Source organism: Amblyomma mixtum, chromosome 2, assembly GCF_055824585.1.
Source record: "Amblyomma mixtum isolate Tamu chromosome 2, ASM5582458v1, whole genome shotgun sequence".
Classification (NCBI taxonomy): Eukaryota; Metazoa; Arthropoda; class Arachnida; order Ixodida; family Ixodidae; genus Amblyomma; species Amblyomma mixtum.
In genome coordinates, this window is record NC_143013.1 from 65,352,388 (window position 1) to 65,369,760 (window position 17,373).

The 17,373-nt window shown below is 53.2% G+C and overlaps 1 protein-coding gene across 1 annotated transcript; it reads right to left on the bottom strand.

Annotated features, from left to right (window-relative positions):
* Positions 1 to 5,210: 5,210 nt before the first annotated feature.
* Positions 5,211 to 16,955, bottom strand: LOC149359594 (uncharacterized). Its single transcript, XM_089567708.1, has 2 exons — positions 16,943 to 16,955; positions 5,211 to 6,526 (listed from the first exon to the last, which is right to left on the bottom strand). The coding sequence occupies exons 1-2, from the start codon at positions 16,953 to 16,955 to the stop codon at positions 5,211 to 5,213; spliced, it is 1,329 nt and encodes a 442-aa protein (XP_089423834.1).
* Between the last annotated feature and the right edge of the window lie 418 nt (positions 16,956 to 17,373).

Here is a 17,373-nt window from a genome sequence, read left to right on the forward strand (position 1 = left end):
GTTCAATATCTATCTGACAAGAGTTAGAGAGGGAGACTGTGTCAGAGTTATTTACACCCATGGGCGTGGAGGCAGAAGAGCTCGTTGGTTGAATATTACCTACCGTTGCATAGGAGGGAGGCCAGGTAGGCGAGGATAGGTTAACTAAAGCTGATGAGCAGCCTGCGCTGAAATGGCTGGTGACAATGCATCGCTGAACGTACTGATCAAGCGGTTAAACTTGCCTCACGATCTGTAACGGTCATGCGGACAATATTTGCGTACGAGCTCTATCTTGTGCATCCGCGCGCGAGTACCTTGTTGTATTTGGGAGGCCCCCGCCCCCCTCCTGCCTGGGTGGATTAAAGCAGCTCGCGCTCCCCTCCTGCCTAAGTGGAATAAGGCAGCGGACCCTGACCCGCGAAGGCCGAAGATGCGGCGGGGGGCTGGCAAACACGGCAGCAGCGGCAGAAACAGCGGCGACGCGGTGGCGACGTGGCGGCGTCCGGTGGCCGAGTCGACCCTAGGGTCGACGGAAAGAGTGGTAATGTGCTAATTGAAAGACGGATGTGTCCTCGGCGTCTCGTGTTTTGGACATCCGGCAGGGAAGCGTCAAACATGTGCACGAGGAACGTCGTTCACCTGCGGGTAGACAGCGGGAGGTTCATTTCCAGATTCTACCCTTTCCCATCCACCGAGCTGCGAGGGAGCGGGACAGCCAGCACCGTCCTTGCCGTGGGTGGTATCAACAGTATCCACAACTGTCCGTCTGATTGGACGTCATTCTTCGAACTATTTCCCCAGACAGGGATCTGGGGAATCCGTGCGCTATTTAACGGGGTGTTGTTTTGAGACTCCAGTGCACTCCCGTTGACGAAGAAGTTCTGTTTCTCTGAGAGTCATTCTCAGTTACCCTTTTTGTAAATAATGTAAATATTCCTGTATAAAGTTCTCCTTCCTTGTTTTCCTCTTCATAACCCCGTCTCCCACCTTCCTCGTCCCTTCTCCGGCCCGACCACGCTCACCCGATCCTAATAACCTGTCACGCTTAATAATGACCAAGACACTCCATACATCGGCAACTTCGGGCAGGTGGGATCGTCAGCTCTGTGATGAAAGTGTTAAAGGCAGCAACTAAATGACTCAGATATGCCAACGTCTGATCTGTGATTTGATGCATGCACAGATTATAACCGACCCCTATATATAGCCTTCATTGATTACGAGAGAGCATTTGATTCAGTGGAAACCTCAGCTGTCATGCAGTCATGGAGGAATCTAGGTGTAGGAGAGTGTGATGTGAAAGTATTAGAATATATTGTCACGGGTGGTACAGTACGTCCGGCTCGGTTGGACACTTCCAAGTAGGTGACTGCCGCGGACGTCAGTAGCGGTCCCAAAAGCGGAGCATTCGCAGCCAGACACTTCGGCTTCTTCCTAAGGCCAGCTCGCGCGCGCATTCCGCGCTCTCGTGGGTCTAGTAGAACGACAACGATGAATGGACGGTGTCATTACTCCCCGGCAAAAAGAAGCATCGTCCCGATGCTGGGAGTGAGTGGAGAGGTCGGAAGGTATGAACGGGATTAGTGGGCGAGGCTACCGCTCGTGATAAGGCTTCAGGCGGACCACGTGAACCACTTCAGGGCACGGAGACCGTCGGGACTTCCGAAATCCATCGGGAATGACCTCGTAGTTGAGGTCGCCCAATGACCTGACCACGCGGTATGGTCCGAAGTGGCGATGGAGGAGTTTTTCGCTCAGTCCTCGTCGCCGAATGGGGAACCACACCCACACACGGTCGCCAGGCGCATAATGGACGTCATGACGGCGCCGATTGTAGCGATCTGCATCTCGAAGTTGTTGGTCCTGAATTCGAACTTTGGCCAGTTGGCGAGCAGCTTCGGCGCGTTCCAGGAACGTGTAGGTATCAGTGTGAAGGCTAGAGTCGTCCAGATGTGGTAACATTGCGTCGAGCATCGTCGTCACTGCACGACCGTAGACGAGGTGGAATGGGGACATCTGCGTTGTTTCTTGCATGGCCGTATTGTAGGCGAAGGTGACATAAGGAAGCACTTCGTCCCACGTTTTGTGTTCAATATCGACGTACATGGAAATCATGTCAGAAAGGGTTCGGTTCAGTCTTTCAGTCAACCCGTTCGTTTGAGGGTGGTACGACGTTGTTCGGCGGTGGTCGGTATGACTGCAAACCAAGATCTCCTGCAGCAGCTCAGCCATGAACGCAGGGCCTCTGTCAGTGATCAACACTTCAGGTGCCCCATGGCGGAGTACGATCTGATGCACGAAGAACTTGGCGACTTCTAAAGCGGTGCCGCTGGGTAGAGCTGACGTTTCTGCATAGCGGGTAAGGTAGTCCGTCGCGACAATTATCCATTTGTTGCCAGAGTTCGAACGTGGGCACGGACCCAGCATGTCCATTCCTATTTGTTGGAAGGGCCTTGTAGGTGGTCTAATGGGCATCAAGAACCCAGCTTGTTTGGTTGACGGCACCTTGCGACGCTGACAGGCTCGGCACGTTCTGACGTAGTGAGTGACATCAGCACGGAGACGAGGCCAGTAGTAATTCTCTTGGATTCGGGCTAGCGTACGGACTATGCCCAAATGTCCAGAAGTGGGTTCGTCATGGGAGGCCTGGAGGATTTCATTGCGCAGGCTAGCCGGTACGACGATTTGGTATTGCGTATTGTTTGGAGCGAAATTTTTCTTGACCAGAAGACCATTGCGGATGCATAAAGATGGCAACACGCGCCTGAAAGCGCGTGGGGCGGTCGTGTTGCTGCCGTTGAGAAATTCCATTACATCTCGAAGTTCGAGGTCGGCGCATCGTTGGTCAGCTAGGCAGGAGGCGCTGAGAGAACTCAGTAAGATGTCGTCATCATTACAGGCGTTGGTAGAAGGATCTACTGGGGCGCGGGACAGACAATCGGCGTCAGAGTGCTTGCGCCCGGATTTGTACACGACAGTCATGTCGTATTCCTGGAGCCGCAGACTCCATCGGACGAGGCGAGCGGACGGGTCTTTAAGGCTTGCGAGCCAGCATAAGGCATGATGATCGGTCACCACCTTAAAATTTTTGCCGTAAAGGTACGGTCGGAATTTCGAAGTGGCCCATACAATGGCAAGGCATTCTTTCTCGGTAGCGGAATAGTTTGATTCGGCTGGTGACAAACATCGACTTGCGTAAGCGATGACCCGTTCTTGACCCGCTTGGATCTGGACCAGGACAGCACCTAAGCCGATGTTGCTGGCATCAGTATGGAGCTCCGTGTCGGCGTTGACGTCGAAGTGAGCCAGAACGGGAGGTGCCTGCAGGAGGCTTTGAAGGCTGCGGAATGCATTTTCTTGCACTGCTTTCCATCTGAAAGGTGTGTCCGACCGTGTTAGGCGCGTCAGCGGCGCGGCAATGCGAGCAAAATCTTTCACGAAGCGACGGTAATACGCGCACAATCCAAGAAAACGGCGGACAGCTTTCAGGTCTTGCGGCGGCGGAAAATGGGCAATAGCTGTTGTTTTTTCAGGATCAGGCTGAACACCGGCTTGATTCACAACGTTCCCTAAGAACTTCAGCTCTGTATACGCAAAGTGGCATTTCTCATTTTTGAGCGTGAGTCCAGAAGACCTTATTGCTTGTGGGACCAATTCGAGGCGGTGAAAATGCTCCAGGAAAGTCGGGGCGAAGACGACAACATCGTCAAGATAGACGAGACACGTCTGCCATTTTAAATCGACAAGCACGGTATCCATAAGGCGTTGGAAAGTTGCCGGTGCAGAGCACAGTCCAAAGGGCATGGCCGTAAATTCGTACAGGCCATCTGGAGTAATAAAAGCTGTTTTTTCACGGTCCCGCTCATCGATCTCAATTTGCCAGTAACCTGACTTGAGGTCCATCGAAGAAAAGTATTTCGCGCTACAAAGGCGATCCAGAGCGTCATCGATCCGGGGGAGAGGATAGACATCCTTTTTGGTGATTTTGTTTAAGCGACGGTAGTCTACACAGAACCGCAATGTTCCGTATTTCTTCTTCACAAGGACGACTGGCGCTGCCCAGGGACTCCGGGAAGGACGAATTACGTCGTCGCGGAGCATTTCCTTCACTTGGCGGCCAATAGCGTCGCGTTCAGCGGGAGACACTCGGTAGGGGGACTGTCGGAGAGGGTGCACGTTAGCGTCCGTAATAATGCGATGCTTCGTTAGGTGAGTTCGTCCAACACGCGATGATACCGAGAAGGTGTCGCCGTAGCGCAAAAGAAGATCTTTAACTTGTTGTTGCTGCGTCGGGGAGAGTGCTGGATTGACGTCGAACGTGAAACCAGTGACTGGGCTCTGCTGTTGCGACAACGACATTGTGGAAATACTGGGTGTGCTGCTGACATGGGCGATGGCATCAACGTGAGCCACAACGGTTCCCACGTTCAGATGTTGGTGTGCACCACCGAAATTGGTTATCAGCACTTCTGTTTCTCCGTCGACGAGATTAACGACTCCTCTGGCGACAGCAAGGCTCCTGGCAAAAAGCAAGATCTGGTTGCCTTCCGCGACGCCTTCGAAATTTTGCACAGTCTTGGCGCCGACAGAAACCATAATACTCGAACGAGGTGGGATGGTGACGTGGTCATCCAGGATGCAAAGTGCGGTCGGATGGTCTGGATCTCTGTGTATTGCATTCTCTGTGGAGAAACACACGGCCTTTGACTGGAGGTCGATGACCGCTCCATTCTCGGTCAAGAAATCCATCCCGAGAATGACGTCACGTGAACAATGTTCAAGTATAACGAACGTTGCCAGGTAGGTTGCGCCTTGAACTGCTACTCTTGATGTGCAAGTCCCGGTCGGTGTAACTAAGTGACCCCCGGCTGTACGAATCTGTGGGCCCATCCACGGAGTGGTGACCTTTTTCAGTGTGGCGGCGAAAGTTCCACTGAGGATAGAGTAATCCGCCCCTGTGTCGACGAGTGCAGTGACGTCTGTTCCGTCGAGGGACATGCTCAGGTTTGCTGTCGTAGACGTCGTGTGAGAGGTACGGCGCGATGTTCGGTCACGGCTGCGGTGCGGTGCGGGTTCATTTCGATACGTCAGGTGGCATTCACGTAGAGTCGGCGGTTCACGGTGTTGGACGGCATTCGGTCGTGGCATCGGGTGGCCACCTAGTTGCGGCGTAGGAGGGTCTGTTACATTTCGTCGGTGAGCAACCTCCCCCTCAAAGGTTGCTGCTTTTAGTTTTGCTGGCGGGGGCTTTGCGACCTTCCCCGAGGAAAGTCACCGTAAGACCGACGACGTGGAGATGGCGACCTGCGTCTCCCACCGGCAGATTCGGCCAGATAATCGTTGATTTCTCTGGGTCGCTGCCCAGGCTGCGGACGTGGTGCATCTGCAGGGAACCCCGGCAGGCCCATCTGACGATACCTGCAGTTGCGGTACAGGTGACCCGGCTCACCGCAGTGATAGCAGAGAGGACGGTAGTTGGGAGTGCGCCAGATGTCACTTTTACGGGGATACGATGGAGCAGGACGAGCAGGTGGTGGCGGCCGAAAAGAGGCCGGGGTTTCCTGAAGACGACTCGGCGGCGGTTGTGCGCGACGAGCAACAGCGGCGTATGTCATTTGCGGTGGGGCTGTGGACGGCTGGAAGGGAGCTGGTGTTGTAAGCGCCTGTTGCACCTCTTCCCGAATAACCTCGGATAGAGCAGAAACCGTTGGCGCAGGCGGCGTAGCCGGGAACAGCTTCTGGAGCTCCTCGCGAACGATAGCTCGTACGGTTTCGCGAAGCATGTGGGTGTTACTGATGTCCGTGGCTACCGCAGTCATGGCCAAAGGCTGACGCTCGTATTGCCGCAACCGCATATCGAGTGTCTTTTCCATGGTGGTTGCCTCCGACAGAAACTCTGCGACCGTGCTCGATGGATTGCGAACCAGTCCGGCAAAGATTTGCTCCTTGACACCTCGCATGAGGTACCGGAGTTTCTTCTGCTCTGTCATGTCCGGGTCAGCTCGACGAAATAGCTTTGCCATCTCTTCGAAGTATACCAGTATGCTTTCATTTGGTAGCTGGGTTCGGGACTGAAGGAGCAGATCGGCCCGTTCTCTTCGAATCACCGTAGTGAAATCCTGCAGGAACTGGTCTTTAAATACGTTCCATGTCGTTATGGACGACTCCCGGTTCTCGAACCACGTACGAGCTGCGCCCTCCAGCGAAAAGAACACGTGTTGAAGCTTCGAGTCTTCCGCCCATCTGTTGTACCGGGTTACGCGTTCAAATTTCTCCAGCCAGTCTTCCGGGTCTTCGCCTGGAGAACCTTGGAAGATCGGTGGCTCCCGAGGCTGCTGCAGCACAACAGAAGGCGAACTAATCGTCGTCTGCATGCCTATTTCGGGCTGGACGGTCGTCGACGATGGCGCTGAACGAACCGCTTGTGTTGAGCGAGACTCCAGAAGCCCAAACTCGGGTTGAAGGCCTTGGAGCCGGCGGCTACCGTGGTGCCCAGGCGTCACCTCGATGGCAGATGACCCTCGAGGACTTGAATCCCTGCTTGCTGGGGGTGTCCGAGGCATGGAATGCGTTACCCAGCACCTCCACCAGATGTCACGGGTGGTACAGTACGTCCGGCTCGGTTGGACACTTCAAACTAGGTGACTGCAGCGGACGTCAGTAGCGGTCCCAAAAGCGGAGCATTCGCAGCCAGACACTTCGGCTTCTTCCTAAGGCCAGCTCGCGCGCGCATTCCGCGCTCTCGTGGGTCTAGTAGAACGACGACGATGAATGGACGGTGTCAATATTTATAACGATTGAACAGCTACCATAGTCCTCCATTAAGTAAGCAATAAAATTCCAATAAGGAAAGGTGTCAGGCAGGGAGACAGGCTCTCGCCAATGCTATTCACCGCCTGTTTACAGCAGGTATGCCGAGGCCTGAAATGGGTACAGTTGGGGATGAGAGTTAATGTAGGATACGTAAGTAATTAGCGATTCGCTGATGACATTGCCTTGCTAAGTCACTCAGGACATGAACTGCAAAGCACGATCAATGTGTTAGACAGGCAGAACAGAACAATGGGATTAAAAATTAACAGGCAGAAAACCAAAGTAATCTTCAGCAAACTAGTTCGCAATAGGTAGCGGGATGCTTGAAGTAGTAAAAGAATATGTCTACTTAGGGGTGGTGGTGGTGAAAACATTTATTAAAAGGGACAGGAGGATGTTTGGATCAGCCCTTAAGGAACTGATCCTTACAAACACTAGGTGGAGGTCCCTAGTATGGGACCCCAGTGGCGGTGGCCGCCACCCGGGCGCGCCCGACTAAGGCTTGTTGGGCCTGTAAGTCATGGCAGCCGAGCAGGGTCGCCTCCCAGTCCTCCCGGGTTGGGTAGGGGAGGTAGTGACCGTTGACCCGGATCATGAGAGGGAAATAACTAGAAGAATAAGAAAGGGGTGGGACGCATATGGCAGGTTCTCTCAGATCATGAATGGCAATTTGCCAATATCCCTCAAGAGAAAAGTATGCAACACCTGTATCTTACCGGTACTCACCTATGGGGCAGAGACGTGTAGAGGTTAACAAAGTGGGTTCTGTTTAAGTTAAGGACAACGCAGCGGCCTATGGATAGAAAAATGATAGGTGTAACGTTAAAATATCGGAAGCAGGTGGAGTGGGTGAAGGAACAAACGCGGGTTAATGACATCCCAGTCGAAATCAAGAGGAAGAAATGGGCTTTGGCAGGGTATGTAATGCGAAGGCAACATAAACGGTGGTCCTTAAGGGTAACGCAGTGGATTCCAAGAGAAGGCAAACGTAGCAGGGGGCGGCAGAAAGTTAGGTGGGGAGATGAGATTAAGAAGCTTGCGGGGATACGGGGGCCGCAACTGGCAAATGACAGGATTAATTGGAGAGACATGGGAGAGGCCTTTGCCATGCAGTGGGAGTAGTCTGACTGATGATTATGATGATGTCGATGCATGATCACCGCCGCAAACAAAGCAGCATGTTGCCGATTTTCAAGGTTTGCCACGGTGGCCAAACCGCCAGCAATTCTTACACTGTAAAAGCCGGGGCTGCGGTAGGTGAACACGGTATACTATAGGCCGAACTTTGAACTCACGTGGGCATGAGGACCCTGCAAACTTTGCGATGGTATACGAGAGCCTCCAGCCTCACTGTTACAGCGGTGAACTGAGATAATGCTGAGAGAATGCCAACACCGTCATCTTGGATGTCCTCAAGAATTTCTCCTGACGTAGCGGAGGGATCCACACCGCTGATAATTCCTTTTACACAAGCAAGTTGCTGAGGAATGAACTCTTTCACCGTTAGTGAGGCGAAAAAGGTGCACTGCAGCATGTCTGCAACACAATCTAAGTCAGCTGATTTGTACAAAATTCCTCTTTTCTCAAATAGACGCACCTCGGATATACCAAGATATCGGATGGCCGTAGCCTATAGCTGCTCCTGGATAGTACGATAGTTTTTTATTTTAATTACACCATCGCTTGCAAGGACCAGTGCTAGAGGAATAGAGGATGAGAGAGAAATGTGGGCTGCGGAGCGGTCGCATACCTCGTCGGCTCCGTGACAGATCGCAATCAGTTGCGATACACCAACTTTTCCCCCTGCAAGCCTGGTATCATCGTCTCCAAGAACCTCAGCGGCACCCGTCTACACCACGTTTGTTAAGGTGGGGCCAATTTTTGACCACTTTTCGGTCATTTGAAGCTTCGGTCACGCCGCTTTGGTGCTAAGCCTAACGGCGCCGGGGCCTGCGATGGCCCCAGTCGGGGATCTCTCGGCTGTGGCGGCTCCATATCAAGTCACTGGATACGACCCGCAGTCCTTGCAGATCGTAACAATGGACACCCATCAATCCGAGGATACGACTCAAGGCGAGGATCCTCTACCAACCGAGGATGATTACCTCCAAGATATGGTCCGCGTCTGGCGCGGAAAGAAGAACGCGGCGGCGGCATCGAGGGACGCTGGTGCTGGTGCCACCCAGCAACAGGTGCCGGATAGCTCTGCGCATACGCAGGGCGGGAGTGTGCTGAACGCAGCCTCGAAGAGCTCCAAGCAACTCCGGTGGCGGCCGCAGAACACGCCGCGCATTGAAAAAGATGACATCGTCGTGGTGCTGAAACCAAGAAACACGGTCGACCTCAAGGCAGCCTTTGGTCCTGGACAATCCGGCGCTGCAGTCCGCAGCATCCTCGGGGACGACGCAAATGCTGGACTTGCGGTGTGGCCCGTTTGGGACCAAAACGTCCTTGTATGTGCACTGAAATCAGTCGACGCCGCGGAGAAGCTACTCCGGGATATTGTGCTTCCAGTAGGGGAACGCGAGCTACCGTTCCGGAGACACCCTAAAATCTCCGGTGCGTTCTGTCGAGGCGTGGTGACTGTTTCGCCGGACGAAACGTCTGAAAGCGTTAAAAGAAAACTCAGTGCGGAACCAAATGTGGTGTCTGTGCGCAAGCTAGGGGGAACCCCGGTAGCGGTGATCACCTTCGCAGGGACCAAGGTGCCACGGACGGTGTTGTACAGCTACGAACGGCTCCCTGTTCGCCTGTACAAGAAAACAGTGCCTGCATGCCACCGCTGTGGCACAGTGGGCCATCGGGCCGATGCGTGCCCGCGACCGCAGCCGGGGCGCAGCAAACGCTGCGGAGTCCAGGTTCTCGATGCCACTCCTGACGGCCCGGCGGAACATGACTGTGTTCTGAGCTGCCTCATCTGCGGAGGCGGCCACCCTACCGGAGCTCCTGGCTGTGCCGGGCGGTTCCGGAAAACCATCAACCCGAGCTCCCCATCCGGATCCAAACCGAAGACAAAGACGGGGCCCAAGCAGGCTACTCCGCCCAAGGCCAAGAAAGCGCCAGCTCATCAGGAAACCAAGGCCAAAACCAGGCCATCGAAACCTGTCAAGTCTGGGACCCAGGCGGTGCCCCCGGTCCTCAACGCCAGGGACTTCCCGCCCTTGGCACCCGTCCAACCACAGGTGAGCAGTTGGAGTAGGGCAGTCTCCGGGCCCCATACCCGTCCCTCCCCTACCGAAACCGCCCTACAGCAGCAGGTAGAGGAGCTCAAGCGCCAGAACCAAATTCTAGCGCGCAAAATTCAGGAATTAGAGGCCAAACAGGCCGGGTCATCCGAACCAATGCAAGAAGCTGAGCCAGATGACGAGGATGACGGATCATCCGTAACATCTTGCCTCACTAGCGTCTCGCGGCAGAGCGGGGACACGGTAGTTGGATCTACTGGTCGCGTGGCCGGCCTAGAGGCACTGCAGCGCCAAACCGAGCAACTGGAGGAGCAAGTGGCGGCCCTCCCGCATCAAATCATGTCAGCAGTCCGCAAGACCTTCCAGGACATGTTCAAGGCAGCTTTAACGCAAGCACTTCCCGACCTTATGGCCCAGGTCACTGACTCGGTCCTTAAAGCCGTGCAGCCCTGGGTCAGCACCCAAATTAACAACGCCACTAGCTGCGAATCCCCTCACCTCAAACGTAAGACAGCCTCCCGCTAGGCAGCGGAGGAACATGGTTCAGGCTCGGCAGCTGGTGGGTCGGTGCGGCCCCTCGCTGGGCTTGCGCTGGCTCCCGGCCAGACCTAGTCCGCTCGCCCGTAAATAAATAGAGCAAGATGGCTAGCAGATCTAATAGGAATGATAAAAACCTGGAAAAATTCCAGATCATCCAATGGAACTGCAGGGGTTTCAGAGCTTGTAAAAAGCGGTCACACCTCCAGCTCTACCTGCAGTCCCTAGGTGACATGCCGGCACTCATTGCCCTGCAGGAACCCGGCATAGACGCTAAATTATCAGGCTACAGCACCTTTCAGGGGGGCCCCTCTACGTGCATGTGCATCCTGGTGAATAAGGCTTACACCGTGGCTCAGGTCGACTTATACTTGAGTACCGAGCAAGAATATACAATGGTCCGGGTACTGCCTCTCAGGCGCCGCGACCCGTCAATACATATCCTCAACATATACTGCCCTCCACATAAGCCCCACGTAACTTTCAATGAAATCTTCCTTCGCGCGATAAAGATGGCAGCCAAAGAGCCTCTAGTGATCGTTGGAGACTTCAATGCTCCCAGCCTTCATTGGGGCTACCACTTCGAACAGGCAAGAGGACGTAAGCTGGCGGAGCTCATCTCCACCCTCAGCCTCACGTTGCTCACGGACCCGGCGTATCCCACACGAGTGGGAAATTCGGTAACACGCGACACGTGTCCAGACCTTTCTCTCGTTAAAAGTGCTAGAGCGGCTGCCTGAGAGAACTTGGGAGATTCTCTAGGCAGCGATCACCTCATTCTCCGGATTACACTCGTGGCGAAGGCAGCGCGCAAAAAATGGGGTCAGGCCAAGCTGACCGATTGGCACAAATTGCGAAATCACACTATCCCTCCCGTACTGTTTTCCGGCGGCTACGCGGAGTGGGCTAACCACATATACATCATTCAGAAACAACACGTCACAACACTACAAACCACCGAAGAGATCACCGCAATGGACGCCCACCTCCTGCATTTGTGGGAGGCGCGCCGAAGCTTAACTAAACGGTGGAAAAAGCAGAAAACTAATCGCAAATTACCCGACCGCATAGCCAAGCTCACAGAGCAGGCTGCAGCGTATGCTGCCGAACTCTCAGATTCAAATTGGATAGCACGCTGCGACGCCGCAGCTCATCAGATGAGCTCAAAGGGGACGTGGCGTCTCTTTCGCAGTCTAATCGACCCCTCCCAAACGAGAGGGGAGACGCAAAAGCAGCTCCGGCGGGCTCAGCAAGGGTATCAAGGTACGACGGCGCAACTTGCGGACACTCTGTGCGACAGATATCTCGGTCGTACGGAGGACCCGCCTAGGCCTGAGTACATGTACTCTGGCAGGCCTAATGAAACACTTAATGCCCGTTTTGAGTTGCACGACCTTAAGGCGGCCTTAGCAAAAATGCGCCGGGGTACGGCTCCGGGACGGGGTCACATAACAGTGAACCTGTTGGTGAACCTACCGGACTCAGCCTACCCCCATTTATTAGAATACATCAACCAGATCTGGGGCGGGCGTCCACTCTCTCCCGAGTGGAAAACGTCACTTGTGACGTTTATCCCTAAAACAGGTAAGGCCGTGAATACGGACAACCTGAGCCCCATATCACTGACCTCATGTGCGGGCAAGCTTATGGACACGATGGTACGGGCTCGCCTCTCTCCATACCTGGAGAGTAAGGGCTTCTTTGCAGTCACCATGTTCGGGTTTCGCCCCCACAAGTGTGCACATGATGTCCTTCTCCAGCTGCACAGGGATGTAATACGACCCACAACTATGCAACATAATGACAAAGCCATCCTCGCCCTTGACCTGAAAGGCGCTTTCGACAATGTTAAACACGGAAGCATCCTGGCCAACTTGAGTTCTACCGATTGTGGGGCTAAGGCCTACGCGTATGTACGAGATTTCTTGACTAATCGCCAGTCCTTTCTTCGGATTGAGGGCGAGGAATACGGCCCTTACATGATGGGAACACTGGGTACCCCTCAGGGAGCGGTGTTATCACCGCTCCCGTTCAGCATAGCTATGATGCGCCTCTTAAGCCAACTGGCCCGGGTGGAAGGCATTCAACACGCGTTATATGCAGATCACATTAGAATTTGGACCACTGAGGGGAGCCTTGGGGACATGGAGGCCCGCCTTCAGCAGGCCGCTTCCATAGTCGATGCGTATGCTATTGACTATGGGCTCCAATGTGCTCCAGCGAAATCAGAGCTTCTGCATGTCAGAGCAAACCCAAAGGATAGGACAGCAATTCACATCTCTCTGTCAGGAGGTCCTATTAGAGACGTGGAGGAGCTGCGTATTCTAGGCCTTTTCATTCACCACAGACTCAGACCGGACTCCACCATTGTGAAACTCAAGAGAGTAGGCGAACAGGTAGGGCGCATGATCCGCCGCGTTTCCGACAAGCGGGGCGGTCTGCGGGGCAGGGACGCGCTTCGGCTCGTCTATGCCTTCGTGACTAGCCGGATCCTCTACGCCGTGCCATATCTCCGCACTACTAAGCAAGACGAGGCGCGAATAGACGCCACCATCCGCAAGGCAACCAAGCGAGCCCTGGATCTCCCGGTGGCTACCTCTAACGCCAAACTCAAGGCATTGGGGGTGCTAAACTCCTACCAGGAGCTGCGGGAGGCCGATCTCGTGAACCAATACACGCGGCTCATGCAGACGGCCCCTGGGCGCCGCCTAATAAACCGCTTACACATCCAACACGACTGCACTCCAGAGGAGGCGGAGCGTATCCCAGTACTGTGGCGCCATATGCTCTGGGTCTCCCCGCTCCCCCGTAACATGGACACCGACATGCACGAAAACAGACGACAAGCGCGGGCTCGGGCTCTTGAGAGACAACACGGCTCCCGACCCGGTGTATATTATGTAGACGTAGCAGGGCCATCGCCCACGGGATTTTACACAGCCGCTGTCGTTCACCAGGAAATGCACGTTGATGGACTCTCTTTTCGAGCCCCGAATTCAATGCGAGCAGAGGAAGTAGCGATAGCGCTTGCTGCCGCCCATGACAATTCGAGAATCATCATTAGGGACTCCCGAAAAGCATGTGATCATTACTTGGCAGGGGAGATCTCCCCCTTAGCTGCTTGCATTCTAAGACGGACTGCCACTGATCCAACACCGAAAAGAATCATTTGGGCTCCTGGCCATCAGGGCTTACGAGGTAATGAAGCCGCTGACGCGGCTGCCCGAACGCTTATTCACCGGGCTCCTCATCCAAGCTCTTCTGGCTCGGAGTCTAACCAACCGCTGCTGGGATTCAGGGAAATAATAACGCATTATAGCGACAACCACCGCCTTTTCCCGGCCCCTGCAAAGGGGCTGAGTGAGACAGAGGAGCGCCTGCAGACTGGTACTCTACTCTGTCCTGCAATCTTAAAACATTACAATCCTAACATGGATGGGCGATGCCCGCACTGTGGGGAGACCTGTGATATCTTACACATGGTGTGGTCATGTACTCAAAATCCCTTCCAGAGAGGCATGGGAGACTGCCCTCCTCAACTGCTCCTCGCTTGAGTCCCAAAGGGCTCTAGTGAAACGGGCGAGAGACGGGGCATTGTCATGCGGTGTCCCGGACTAGGGACGCCGACCATGTAGCGGGGCCACTCTGTGGCTCCCAAACTCTATTTCAGAAATTAAAAGTTTTCACCACCACCACCGCCAGGAATAAGCTTGACAGAGTTTTGACAAAAAGAATTTAGCGACATGTTTTCAGCCAGCAAACTGGCAAACCAGGCTGCCGGACCTGCGTCTGGAGAAGACATAGCCTTTACAGTAAGCCTACAGAGACATCAAGCCTACATAAAAAGGGGGAAAACCTGGCCAAATCTCCACTGGCGGAGCGGCCTCACCAGAAGTTGACGACAGGCCACAAGACACAGAGACAGGCAGTGGATCAGCAGCTCCAAGACATTTCACCACCGAACACTTGCCACACCTGTATGACTATCATCTATGTGACACTTTGAGCGTTCTCAAAAAAAACCTTTTCTTCCTCCTCCTCCACCCACGAGAGGCACAAAGTGTGAGTTTTATATCTCCTATCTAGTGTATGTTTTGGCAGTGATCGGAGCCCGCCCAGCCGTTGGTGTTACCATCGGCGTCTCACAAAGTGGTACCAAAATGTTCCTCTGTTCATGTACTCCCCAAAACAATTGCACTCTACGCTGGCCGTGACCACACGGATGGTATGGAGGGGATTGCGAATGCTCTCAATAGTGCGCCCCTGTGATGATGTGACTCAAGTCTGCCGGAGGTCGGTGCATTCATGATGTCAGCTGTGGAACGCAGCACGTGGTGGCGGTCTTTCCGTCACTTGTGTGTTCTTCAAAAGACCCTAAAAATAAAGGATTTTCGCAACAGCTGTATCTTACTGGTAGTCGCCTATGGGAGAAGCGTAGAGGGTAACGAAAAGCGTTCAGCTTAAAGGGACCGTGAGGAGAGCTCTATTAATATTTTTTATAGCAAAATCCGATAGTTCGGCATTTCATGCGTTTTTTGTCACTTAGCCGGCAGCAAAAGATGCATTTATTTCTAAGAAATTCGGATTCGAAGTTGAAAAGTTTTTCCCGCCGCTGATTCACACTTGGGACTCTCTTTTGCCGACACAGGACTAAGTGACGTGACACATGACGTGATATATGACGTGCACATGACGTAACGCAGACTCCGTGATTTCTTGAGTCTACCGGTGCGGCCTAGCAGCAGCCGAAATGAAAGCTACCGCCGGCCGCACGTTGAAGGCATCTATCGGCGATTTCAGCCGCTACCGTCGCTTCGTTTACGTTTGCACCGGCGTTTTGCTAGCGTTACGATGGATTCCGTTCTCGAAGTCGTCAACGAAGTTCTCTCAAATAGACGCCTTACCGCCGGTGAGCAGGCAGTGACTGGTCCCGATGCTGCTGGCGCGCGCGTAGCTGCCGCGTACGTGTCGCCATCTGGCGACGTCAAGGAGATTTGCGCATGCACTGGCTGCGCGCGGGCTCCCGGAACTTAGGTACCGGTAACGGGAACACGGTACACGGTATGCTAAAGGTGTCTAATAACTTCGGCCTGCACTTCAGCGACCTGACCAACCTTAATAGGCTCCTTCTAAAGTTAACTAGCGTTTGGAGCGGCACTTAGAGTTCCTCTGCTGTTCCGCGCTTGTAAATCGAGGCGCGTCAAAAACAAAACCACGCGGGCATGCAGAGCGCAAAGACGCGAGAGAGAGAGAGATAACTTTTATTTTTCAGCTCAAGTCCGAGCCTTCCGCAAAGACGCGAAGCTCCATGATATACCGAAACTCATCTGGTCGCCTGTGGCGCCACTAAGTATTGATTTTCTTCGCTTACAACATTCAGGTTGTCTTTTGTCGGTCTTCCTTGTGTGACAAAAGGCACTATTGGTTTAAAAAAAAAACTTACTTCGGCATTCAACCGCGCAACCTTCATTTGTCAGCCTCAGTGATTCGTGGCTCTCGTGTCCCAGTGTTGCTAGAACCATTGGTTCTAGCAACACTGACTTGTCCTATGACGTCATCACGCTTGTACTTGCGAGTTGGCCTGCGGCAGCAATGCCTGTATTTTGGTTCTTGCTCTTTTCTACGTTACAAGAGCTTTGTTGTCAGTATGAGTAACGTTTTTGTAATCAGGAGCGGGTAATTTATCGATACAAGCCTCAGTGTCCCTTTAAGTTAAAGACAACTCAGCGAGCTATGAAAAGAAAAGTTATAGGTGTAACGTTTGCAGACCGAACGCCGGCAGAGTGGGTGACAGAATCAACGCGGCTGAACGACATCCTAGTAGAAATCAGCAGGAATAAATGCGTTTGGGCATGTAATGCGAAGGCAAGATAACCGTCGTTGCGCTGTAGTCATGGAAGATAACCGCTAGTCCTTGAGGGTAACGGAGTGGATTCCAACGAAGGCAAGCGTAGCAGGGGGCGGCAGAAAGTTAGGTGGGCGGGTGAGATTAATAAGCTTGCGTGGATACGGTGCGCGCAGCTGGCACAGTAGAGGGTTAACTGGATAGACTTGCAGTGGGCGTAGTCAGGCTTATTATGATTACGATGATTCTAGACTGCTCACAGCACGCGCAATGGAGAGCTGTGTATCGCAGTGCTGTATGAGATGTGGTTACGTAAAGGAAAAGGAATATGATGCACGGGGTGCAGCAAACCGCACTATCTAGTGTTTGCACAGAGCTGCGCACAGCAAGTCGGGATAAAGTGGCCTGAGGATAAATCATAGAATGGAAAGTCTCTGAAGAAAGGTCATATCGTTGCTTCATCCATCTGAGGAAACAGCTCTCAACACTAAATGCGGAAATGATACCTACTACACGTGTGTGTGCTGTACAACTATGAACAAAATAAACATAAGACTCATAACGCATGGAACCCACGCACCTGCGTGCAACATGGCCGCAGAGAGAAAGCAGGCATTGTGTACAAGCGCAACAGGCGTTGTATGTGACCTTGCTATCGCACATCGATATACAAAAAAATGACAACTTAGAACATTGCGGCATTATACCCTCTCATGCGAGATTTTTCTTCTCTTTGGATTTTATAGAAAGCTGCTCACCTTTCTGATATTGCTTCTACAGCCCTCTGGGGCAGATGTTCGGAAACTTGCGAACGTGTCCGTTACAAAACTTCTTTTCTGCATGTTTGGAAATTGATTTTTCATTGTGTGCAGAAATTGTTTGTTTTATGCTGTATTTCTTGCTAAGAAACTCGGCATCAACAACTGGTACATCAATTAAAAAAAAAACAAAAAGTCCCCTCGAGCTACATTGTTCTTGTGGCACATAGTTGCCCGGCTCTCTGTATATAAG